The sequence below is a fragment of the Hoplias malabaricus genome, chromosome 8 (genome assembly GCF_029633855.1).
Source record: "Hoplias malabaricus isolate fHopMal1 chromosome 8, fHopMal1.hap1, whole genome shotgun sequence".
In the NCBI taxonomy this organism is placed as follows: Eukaryota; Metazoa; Chordata; class Actinopteri; order Characiformes; family Erythrinidae; genus Hoplias; species Hoplias malabaricus.
The window spans coordinates 19155767-19168069 of record NC_089807.1 but is presented as its reverse complement, the minus strand read 5'-3'; the positions used below and the strand labels follow the sequence as shown (position 1 = coordinate 19168069).

The 12303-nt window shown below is 37.1% G+C and overlaps 1 protein-coding gene across 1 annotated transcript; it reads left to right on the top strand.

The window, feature by feature from the left end:
- Positions 1-364: 364 nt before the first annotated feature.
- On the top strand, positions 365-12202 carry metap1 (methionyl aminopeptidase 1). The gene is made up of 11 exons (XM_066679718.1): positions 365-599; positions 3586-3637; positions 3715-3824; positions 3919-3979; positions 7469-7560; positions 7925-8008; positions 8758-8896; positions 9274-9405; positions 9553-9696; positions 10660-10725; positions 11142-12202. The coding sequence occupies exons 1-11, from the start codon at positions 486-488 to the stop codon at positions 11306-11308; spliced, it is 1161 nt and encodes a 386-aa protein (XP_066535815.1). The 5' UTR covers positions 365-485; the 3' UTR covers positions 11309-12202.
- The last annotated feature ends 101 nt before the right edge of the window (positions 12203-12303 follow it).

Below are 12303 nucleotides of genomic sequence, written 5' to 3'. Positions count from 1 at the left end.
GTAACCGCTTCCATTCTATTTATATGCTTAGTTAAACATACTAGTAAAAGTTTGCCATAAATTTCACACAGCTCACCGTTTAATTTTTTTTTCTATGTTAAACTGAGTCATTAACAGTAACTGTGCATCGAAAAATACATTGAAAGTGTATTTGTTTTCTTCTTTTGGAAAATCAATAATATAGCTATATTTTTTAATAAATGCCGAGTAAACCTTTGTGTACTCAGTGTAATTCAGTGTCAAGTAATTTCATTGTGCAGCACTGTATACTAGAGTGAGCTCATGCTAATTACTATAACTCCTCCGGATTTTATATATACTCGTGAGAGTTACTTCAAAAGTACACCGAATGTGAGAGTGGTAGACAGTATCTGAGCGAGCTGGTATCACTGGACATTTAAGGAAACGCATGGCTGTAAGGAGTGAGTCCCTCCCTCTGCTGGAGCGGCTCGGTGTCTCTGCTCTTCAGGCCTTCAGCGGGCGGCATGGCGGCGGTGCTCGCACGAGAGTGTGAGACGGAAGGCTGCTCTAAAGAAGCTAAACTCCAGTGTCCTACCTGTATTAAACTCGGGATACAAGGCTCATATTTCTGCTCTCAGGTAGCGTTCCGGGAAGCTCTGTGGGATTTGTGGTAACGTTAACACATCTCAGCTCTGCCTCTCTTTAATGGCCTGCTGCCGCAAGCTACAGTCATCTGCACGCCGTCCCATCAGGCGCTTAAACTTGGGTATAGTTAGTTGCAGATGCTGCTTTTAAGATAGACCTGTTGGTCTCGGTCTTTAACGCGGCTTTTAAGACTCTGACAGACGCTTTGTCACACAGCCTTGGCAAAAGAGGCTGAAGTGGTCGCTGACAAGTTCGCTAGCCTAGCTCAGTGATGTTACTGACAGCTAACGTTAGTTTAGCAGCGCCAGCTAACAGCCGCGGCGCTCGCTGTGTGAGACTGAAATGTGCTTTTTATTTGCGAACGTCTTACTCGAAGTTGCCGCTCCACCTTAAATTGTTCAGCGGATACTTTGAAACTGCCGCACTGTTTAAGGCTGCATCGTTGTAATTAATGGGTAAAAGAAGCCAATTTCAGCCTCATGCTCGGTTTTGGCTCGCAGTCAAACTGTCAGAAAGGTTATAGACTCCATGGTTCATATTGGACAACTAGCCGAGATGAGTGATAGTCCATGTCTGTGATCAATGAATGAATGAACGAAGCAACTAATGAATGAAGATTTAAACAGCTCCGCTTAGACCGATATCAGGAGGTCATCTTTAATAGACAATATGACATTTTTAATGGAGAATGAATTTAAAGACGGTGTTGGAGTTGGTTGAATGAATTTTAAGTTAACAGCGATAGCTAGCACTGTAATTTAGCTCAACGGCTAGTCTCACTTCAGTTTTACAATAATTTGTCTGGTTGACCCAGACTGATGGAGCGTATTTATCTAACAATATATCGACCTTCGGGGTCAGGGTGGAAAGCTCCTCGGGTTTTTCGTAGCTACGCTGTTCCGTTATTCCTCCGTCTCTGTGTTCTGTCGACCACTTGTTGCACTGTCTTCTTTTAAACTAACATTAACCAAACCAGTACATATATCTTTCACTATCCTGATGTACACAAACACCAGAAAGCCGTTATTTACACTTAATTAGCGTGAGTCTTGAACCGGTAAATATTAATCCACATCAGTGTCTAACGTGCCGTTAATGTCTTGGGTTTTAATGATTACGGTAACGATGTCTGGATTGTGTGATGTAGGCAGCACTGAGTGTACAGAGCCTAGCTCTCCTACAATTCAAAACATTTTGGTATCACTTCAAATGTCACCAACGTTGTAACGTCAGTCCACTTCAATTTTACCAGTGAAACCTCAAGTTCAGGACATGTTTATAGTGTATAAACCTAATATTCAAAAACTTCCGACTTGATAGATTGAGTAGCAATATTGTGACACATTAATAATTAATAAAATAGTTAAAATTACATTGTTAATGTTCTTTTCCAGTCATAGATTAAACCTCTAAAACTGTACTCTGTTCATCAAGGTGACATGTAGATGTTATTTCTAAGAAGAAAAAAAATCCCTAATTAATTAAGGCTGTGCCATATCGTATCATGTGCAATAATATCACAAATTAAAACATTTTGGAAATTTGTTCTGAGTTGAAACATTTGCTCCAAGAGAGGAGTAACATCAGTCGTGTGGAGGTGGTTTGGATATAAAATACCAATATTCTAAATGATTCTTTTTGACACAATGTCAGAATCTTGGTAAGTTACAGTTGTTTACAAAATAAGCAAATGTTTACACATTTATTTCTTGTATCTTTTGAATGTTTGAAATTGTTAGATTTGTACTCAAATAAAACTTAATTAAATATAATTTAAATATGAAATTAAATATTAATAAATATGTGATAAATATTAATATATTTTTATTTATATTAAAAATAACATTTATTTTGTTGCAGTAGTATGTTCTTGAAATGAATAAAATTAGTTCTCAGAGTTTTTTATATCTGCAAGAATATTATTATTGCCAAAAACCCTGAAATATTGTGATATTATTTTAGGGCCATATCGTCCACCCCTATTATTAATTTAAAAATGACTTGGATGTAATTGTACACATTAGTTACGGATTTGTGAATAAATATTTGGTCACAGCCTCTATCTCCACTAACCCTTGTGCCACTTGCCTGCAGTTCAAAATCCCTACCTGGCCTAGTTGATGGGATTGGTTCTGTAGGTTTATAATGCAAGAAACACTGGCTATCTATATTTGCCTTTTTGAATCTGTCTTTGGAACTCCGATTCAAAGCTGAATTGCTCAGCCCTGGTGTTGACTGCTTATTTCCCTCTTGGCTTGTTTTCTAGCTAGGCCTGGGCAGTACATTTTTCAGTATTGATGGATATCAGTATTCACAATTTTAGCAATATAACATATATAAATTAAGAACTGTAGACAGAATACACAAAATATTTTTGGTGTGCATACTTTATATTTATTTACAATATTTATCAGAAGATAATGCACATGCATGGTATGCAAATTGCTCAAGTCCAAAAAAATGTAATTGTACTAGACCTGTTTTGATAAAAAAAAAAAAAAGATACAATGCAAAAAACTGTATCATAATTGTCTTAGCATTAAAAAGTTGTGTTAAAAAAGTTATTGGTGTCCTGTTCTGTGAATGCATTCTTAAATCATCTCCACAAAGTATTGTGTAGGCCCTTCTCTAGAGACAAAAATGCTATATTTACCCACTTTTAAATACAAACAGAGCCATTTCATGACAATTTCTTTGTAAAACTGTATGTTAAACTATCAAATGTTCTATTGAACATTTTTATTAGTCTAATACACTGTAGATTTCTATAATGGAATAGTATAATAGTGTTTTAGGTCTGTTTTTGTGTCTTAGACACCACAGTATTTAATTTTTTTTAATTCAGCCATTTTTTCACAAACACACACACACACACTTACTTTCTGGTCCTAAAATCACTCACTGCACTGTACTTGTTCTTCTATATGTTGCATGTAAAACCTGTTCTTTCATAAACTGAGAGCTCTTCTGTGTTTTTAGGAATGTTTCAAAGGCAGCTGGGGTACTCACAAACTGCTCCACAAGAAAGCAAGTAAGTGGAATTTTCCTAAGTTATGTGTTTGTGTCTGTCCCCCCCCCCCTCACATTTATTATTCTGTGTTCGAACAGAGGAAGACAAAACCAAGGATGAGGGAAAGAACTGTGTAGAGAAAGAAGTCAACACAGACCCTTGGCCTGGGTACCGATACACTGGCAAACTGCGACCTCACTACCCTTTGGTATGAACCGAAATGACAAAACACCAACAAAAGACAATAAAAACAATTGTCGGCCAAGCGTAAGTGATAACCTGAACTCTAATTTCCTTTTTAGACACCCATGCGGCTTGTTCCAGGGAACATCCAGAGACCAGACTATGCTGATCACCCACTGGGTAAGACTGGATAAGATTTTGAGGAGGCAAATAATATCTACATGTTCTATGTTTAACACAGCACTGCCTTAACTTCAGAGCCCCATTTGGGGATTTCTCTGCTTTAACTTCTTTGCTGTGTTTTTCCATTTACAGAAGTGTAGAGGGTGTTTTTATGTTTTTTGTTTTTTCCCAAAAAAGTTTAAGATGGACACTCTGTGACAAAGCATCAATATATTTTATGCAGAGCAGTGTCTTCATGAGGACATTAGCTCTGTGTGCTTGACAGATGTTTTTCACTCTGAGAAAATGTGTATTTCATGTCAGTCTAGTGTATATAATAATAATAGGTCCCTACAATACAAGGAATAATGTTTTATTTCCTCCTAAGCTGAAGCTGCAGAATCTCCCAGTAAGTAATGGCCAAGGTGGCCACTAGGACTAGGCTTCTATTTTATTAGTGTCCTACTGGCAGCTGAGCATTTAGATGAGCATTTTGGCTACGTTCGCATTACCAGGTTAAATTATTTAAATCAGATTTTGTTTTGCATTAGTATGTCAGTGTTTTTCAGTGCTGTGTGGACATGTCAAATCTGATCTTTCCAAATCAGTTTTGAGTTACTTTTATATGGTCCTGTATTGGATATGAATCTGATTTGTTGACCTGCGACATGTTTGTGAATGATCAGATTGAATTTCATGCGTCTTTTTGCCTGTACGCATACGCTTAGTGCTGTTGTCATCAGCAAGCACCGGCTATTACATACAGGCTGTGTCTCAAATGGCTCTTATTCCTAGAGAGTGGGAGAGTAAACTGTGTTCTGCACCAAAATAATGCACTGAAGGTTTGAAAATAAGCTGTGGGGTGATAGCTTAATATTAATGAGCTTGTGTTGGACATATTACATGGTACTTGGGTATAGAAGCTTTATTTAAGGGCCAATATTTTACACTACACAGGGCTTGGGACAAAGGAGCAAAAACACATCAATGTGTGAATGCATGCTCTTTCAGGAACAGATTTGTTCACATTACAGACAGATACAGGTTAAATTTATGGATGTGAACCATCAGATAGCCAAATCCGATTTGAACAAAAAAAAAAAAAAAAGAGAGAGAGTTAAAGAGGCTTGTAATGTGAACGTAGCCTTTAATTTAGCGTAGATATTTTCACTTTGAGCAAGTAATGGGCGTATGTTTCTGTGTGTGCGCACCTCATTCATAGAGTATGTGTGCTAATATCATACATACTTGTGAATGTATGTTTACCAGCACAGCTGTGTGTGAGTGCGTGTGTGAGAGAGGTGGTTCTGATGTTTGTGTGAATTTGCATCTGTGTGTGTGTGTGGTGTGAGTGTCTGAAGCTTTTCTCTTGCTCACTGCAGCAGCAGAGGTTGGCTTGTTGGCAGGTATGAGGCCCGCCGCCCCATGTGTTTGTTGTCAGGCTGATGCTGTGTTGTAGGGCTGCAACTAACAATTATTTATGTGATCTATTGTATATTGTTTGAATGATGGCTTAATTGAAACATGGCTTCTGCTGTTTCCTTTCATTGTGCTGTCACAGCACTGTGTTTACTCAAAGGAGTGTTTCAAGGTTTAGAGGTTCAGTACAGATGACCAGATAGTAAACAACAGCATTTTATTCATATACATTCAGAAACCAGCACATGACACAATACACCCCACCACTGGTAACTGGAAATTTTAAAGGTTTAGGTGTGCTAATTTTTTATTTTTTTTTTGCTTTCTTGTATCTTTTTAATTGTTACTTGTTTAAAATTGTTCTTTTTCTCTCATGTGGAACAGGTACTACATATAAAACATTAGAGTTCCAATATAACATGAGGTGCAATACTGCTGCTGCACTGCTTCATTAACCCTTGCTTCATTAACTCTTGTCATTGTCCGAACAAAGAGCAAATAAAGGAGACTTGTCAGCATTTCTTTGAATGCCAAAATCAGAAATAACAATTGTATCATTGGGTTAAAACCTGCATTATATCTTTGTGATAAGCAGTTATTTATTTAAAGGAACAGAGAAACAGTAGAAGCCCTATTGCCTCCACACATCTTGTAATATATTACAAGATATTATAAGTCATTATAAGTCAGAAGGCTCAACAGAGTAAGATTTTGGACTTAAACAGTGCATCAGCTTTATTCCAGTTCTTGAACACTGTTCAACTTTGTTAACCAATTGTTGCAGCCCTACAGTCTTGTCTTATAGAAGTTGCTGAGAGAAGTGAGGATTCACTTATTGTCCTGTGTGTGCGCAAGAGAGCGACTGTAAACTGGAACGATACTGTGTTTATAAATGTGTAGTAGCATGGCTCTTTGTTTATGCATGGCTGGTATCATTACTTAGCTGGTATCGCCATCATGAAGTTGTTTGATATGGATCATAAGGAAGGAAGTGTCAGTAAAGTGGTTAGGTTTTTGCACCTAGTGTGAAGAGTGGAGTGGTGCAGTCAAAGTTAAGGGTTATTGTGTGTGTATAATACCCTGGCAAGAAATAACGAAACGACAGCAATTAGGTTTTTAATTTGTAGCAAATAAAACAACACACATTTGAAACAAAACAACCTTTGTTTAAAAGCTGAACTTTCTATCTTCATGAAACATCAAAATAAATTCAATAATTTTAAATAATGACATTTTTTGGAGATCAAGTTGTGGAAGAAATAATGGAATCACACAATGTTAGGGGGGAAAAAAATATGGAAAAATTTTGTTGGATGCGGTTCAGATAAAACCTAAAAATGATTTCCAGAACAAAAAATATCTCCTCTCATTTATGATATGGGTTTGCATGTCAGGTGGAGGACCAGGGGAAATGGCAACTGTTACCTCAGAAGTTGTATATAGAAATTTTGTAAACTTTTCTTATCTCATCAGTAGAAACTAGGTCTGGTGCTTAGGTCATTTTACAGGGTGATGATAGGTCTTGCCACAGTGCTAAGCGTCTTAATGCATTTCTTCAGGTAATTGATATAAATTCAGTGACATGATAAAGAAACAGACCAAATCTCAATTCCGTAAAAAATTTATGATGAAAGTTAAAACATATGGTTCAAGACTCCTTTCTGAATAACCTCACTATTTAAGAAAGTTAACAATCTTGATTTCGAATGTTTTTTTTTTATTAGTGAGCTTCATGCCTCAAAGTATTCAGGCACATACAAAGCAAAAATGAACTAATTGTGATTTCTTGTGTTTATGATTCCATCATTTTCTCTATATACAATCTGTCAAATATGCCATTAATTCAGATTGTTTAATTGACTTTATTTGATGCATGTTTCGTGCCGAAAGAATGTTCTGCATTTAAGTACATTTTTGCGTCATGTCTGTGTGGGTGTTTTTTGTTTTGTTCTATAAATTTGTAAAGCTAGTGCAGGATTTCCATAATTTTGCCAGAGGTTGTAGATGTTTTTTCAGTCGTGACATGACTTCGTAATGGCAATACTATATATTGTACAGAGTGTGACTTATGTTCTTATTGGTGTTTAGGGATGTCAGAGACAGAGCAGACTCTGAAAGGGACGTCCCAAATTAAAATCCTGAATGCTGAAGAAATCGAGGGCATGAGAGTAGTCTGTAAGGTAAATCTTGTTGTCATTTTAATTACTGCCTGTACCTATGTTTATATGGTGGCTAATCTTTTGCAGAATTAATTGAGGACCCACTGGGTGCAAATTATTAACTTCTGGTATTGCCACACTTGGACCTGAAATGTATTGGTTCTTCATTGTTGCGCTGTAAGCACAAGTGAATTGAAGCCTAATTTATTTAAAAACATATTACACAGGATTACTATGTCAAACATTCAGAATATGTTCAATAATGTAATGTATATATTCATACATGTTAAGTGAGAACAAATTACAGTACAACCGCAAAATGTGAGGCAAATGATGCCGATTGCATCAGGTTCTAACTTCCCTCCAATGGGTGATTAATTTGTAGCTGGCTCGAGAGGTGCTTGACATTGCTGCCATGATGGTGAAACCTGGAGTGACTACAGAAGAGATTGATCATGCTGTACATCTGGTAAATTTATCTTGCTTTGCTTCACTCCATCCCTATCTACGTAACATTTCTTGTTATTATGCATTATGTTCTGTATCCGGACACCACAATTTGCAAGGAACCATTTCCATTACTAATTTAGTAATATAAATACACCTTTCTTGAACTTCCCCAGATGTAGTAGATTTGCCAAAGATATTTTTTTGCAATTTAGGTTTCTACAATTTATCACTGGAGCTATGTGGCCTGCAAAGCCAACAAAACACTGGAAACTATAACCAAAATACATTCCCAAACCTAACATTTTTTTGAACTGGCAATATGATTAATAGCAGAAGTTGCAGTTTGAAGTGAATGCAATTTGTCATCCATAATCGTACGTTTAAGGGAAATCTAAGGCAGCTGTCCACTGCAATTATTTTAATTTTTATAGTTTAAAGACACTGTAGACTGTAAAAATAAATGAGTACATAATAAAAATATTTGAATTTGTTTTTGATTGACAATGCTATTTAAGGCATAATGCATAATCCTGCAAAACACTCCAAGGTTAATTACATTAAATACATAAATTACATTAATAAATATATACTGTATGGTTTCCTTATTTTATTCATATTAAATATTTTGCAGTTCGGTTGGTCCGTTTTTATTGTTTTCTTTTTAATCTTGATTAGTCATCAAAATGATTGGCGGATTACAACAACCTTTCCTCTAGCTCTGTAAACGCATAATGGTGTAACATCTGTGCTGTTTTTATTTTGCTTAAGGCCTGTACAGCAAGGAACTGTTATCCTTCTCCCCTCAACTACTATAACTTTCCCAAGTCCTGCTGTACTTCAGTCAATGAGGTCATCTGTCATGGCATACCAGATCGCCGTGCCCTTCAAGAGGGAGACATCCTTAATGGTACAGACACACACACACAATATTCCCACATCCACCGGTTTTCGAAAATAGACAGTGCCTTAAAGCAAGGTGCTACTCTAGATTTATTTTGAAAGAAGGGCACACACCATCCACAGTAACAGACTCACTGCATGTTCATTAAAATGTCTGATTTAGGTCAAACTTGTGGCCATATGACGCCACCTGTGTGGCTTAGGACATAATGAAGTTGTGAAAAACATCACTGGAGTTGTTGGTAATCACAGTAATTTTACCAGTAGATTAAGTAGTTCCAACAATGTGCTGCTGCACTATTAATAAATATCTCTGGCCCTGCAGTTAATTGGCTATGTGCAATAGTTCTTCCTGTGGTTATAACTTGAGTTCTCTTGTTTCAGTGGATATTACTGTTTACCACAATGGATACCATGGTGACCTGAACGAGACATTTTTTGTGGGTGAGGTGGATGAAGGGGCAAAGAGGCTAGTGCAGACTACATATGAATGCCTAATGCAAGCTATTGATGCTGGTAAGTACTGACAGTTGCTCTCATATGGCATATTTTCTGTGTACAACTGCTGTAAATGAACACTGTGGCCTGTAGAGGTCAGAGCTGCACAGCAGTAAGATGCAGCTGTTCTGATGGGGTTGTGTTGCTTCTGACGTGTTTCTGCAGTGAAGCCAGGGGTTCGTTATCGAGAGCTGGGAAACATTATCCAGAAACATGCACAGGCTAATGGATTCTCTGTGGTGCGGAGTTACTGTGGTCATGGCATTCACAAACTCTTTCACACCGCACCAAACGTACCACATTACGCAAGTGAGAACATATTTATTTATTTATTTTTGGACAGATTTCTCTTTACTTTTAATCCATATTTCATGATGAACAGACCAGGATATGGAAGCAAGACTCATGAGACTTTGAAATATTACCACTTTTGAATTTGTAGCACTGAATTTTTTTGCACTGAAATTATGCATCTGAATGTTGTTGTTTTTGAATAGAACTCGTGAATTTTCAAGAAAACTTTCACTGTTATTATTAGGTTATTAAATTCAGATAAAAAAAATTCAAGCTCAAAAAATGTTTCCACATAATCTGTCAAATCACGTGCTGTGTTCAAAGGGCCATGGGCGACAGAATAAAACTAGTGCAGCATTTAAGGTGAAAAAGTAAATCCAAATGAAGCAATTGCTCATCCTTTGTATCCCGGATGTGTGCTCTGAATTTTTTGTAACTCGTATTTTGGTATCTGAATTTCATCTACCGAATTTGAGCAACTTTGAAATATATTGTCTGAATTTTTTTATCTAAATGTATTAACCTTGAATAATAACAGTGAAAACAGGTTCTTGAAAATTCACGAGTTCTATTCAAGAGCAATTATATTCAGACGCATAATTGCGAAGCAAAATATTCAGAGGTGGGAATTCAGAGGACGTAAATTCAAAAGCAACAAAATTCACATGCATAATTTAAGTGCAAAAAAAATTCAGTGCTACAAATTCAAAGGTGGTAATATTTCAAAGTCTGATGAGACAGATTTGTTTCCATACCAGGAGAAAATGTCCTAATATTGCTATTCAAAAGTTTTCATTTGCATTTTTTGTGAAGTTAATTAATTACAACAATATATTGATTTAATACATGAACTTATTTATTCAGAACTAAACAGGTCGTGTGTGCCTGTTTACACAAAACTGCATTTGTCTGGAAATAATTTCAGTGTCTCTCCAGAGTTGGAACTGAGCTCTTTTGTATTTGTGTGTGTCTGTATAGAGAATAAAGCTGTTGGGGTTATGAAGCCTGGTCATGTATTCACTATTGAACCCATGATCTGTGAAGGTAAGGGCTCAATAATAATATAGATTTCAGTCCTGATTTTGCATATATACCTGCAGAGCTTTTGGAAAAAGTAAGGTAAATACTTTTTTTAAACTGTCCAAACACGGCACAATATTTGATTGAGTGCCACTCTTACACTTTTTTGGCTATTGTAATTAAAGCAATATTGTAAGCATTAGCAAACGTTTTGAAATTAATTTTTCAAAGTAAAATGCCACAACTGAACAATGATACAACTTTGAGCTGAGGGACAAATGGAACCAGTTGAATATAGAGCACTAGTGAAATCCATGCCTCATGCATTCAGGACACCATAAAAGCCTGTGTGGAGCAGCAATGTAATAATTGTGATTTATTATTTTTTTTATAGTAATGGTGTGTATAAATATATAAATTTAAAAAAAATTTTTGTGTAGGTGGTTGGCAGGATGAGACATGGCCGGACGGTTGGACAGCAGTAACACGAGATGGTAAACGATCTGCCCAGTTTGAACACACACTCCTGGTGACCGAAACAGGTTGTGACATCCTCACACGTCGCCTTGATGACAATGGCCGTGCTCACTTCCTGTCGCAGATGTAGAGTGGTGGGGTGAGAACGTAGGCCCTTCCCCCAGTGGAGGACACATTCACTCCGCCCCTGTCACCAATCAGCCAGTCACACTGTGGTTCTCTGTTGGGCAGGAGAGGATTGGCCGAGTGGCCATGCTTATGAAGTGTCTAATTGGGCGAGAAGTGGAGATTTGTTTATTTATGAATGTCATCTGGACTGTCACATGACTCAGCTGTGGTCTGATCAGACTAGAAGCGACTGACCTTTGACCTGCTTGCAGTGCTGTCTTTCTCTGTCTGCTCAGCAGGCAGAGGGGTGTGTGTGACATACTCATGTTTTGTTAGTTTCAGTGTCATGTGCTGGTTGAATAGTCAGTGTGTGACTTCAGGACAAATCGTGATTGTGTCAGAGTATGGATGGTGTACGTTTGAAAGTGTCTTTCCAGATGATACCAAACGGACTCATAAATTTAATATTTCTGCAGTTCCTTTTCTTTTCCTGAGCATAATCTTTGGCCACAGCCTCCTGTTTACAAAAGAGTGCCTCTAAAGATTACATCATCACCAAGAATATGTGTTCATAGAGCTTTACCAGCGTGCACCAGACCCTTTCTCTTAGAACCCATTTCTATATGGTCACATGTGAAAGAAAAATGTGCTGTGGTAGGATTTTGTGACCATTGTATGGTCTGTGACCTGCAAATGATTCTCTTAATGGCTTTGTGCTCCACTGTCGGAATGGTTCAGTTCATTTGTGATTGTCAGGTCCAGAGCTGTTCTGCTGGGCTGATGGAACAGTAGCAGGTTTTAGGTTTTTGGTGCTCTGTCTGAAACATCCGTTAAAACCATGTGAATGGTCTGCATTCAAGCTGAATTAAAACACATTTTCCTTGTGAATGATGTCTTTATTTTGTTTCCTGTGCAAATTATTTATAGACTGGTCTACAGAAAAACTATAGATAACACTTAATTGCATCATCTCTGCTATTAAAAGTGAACATGTTTCCTACAAATATGTATTATGTT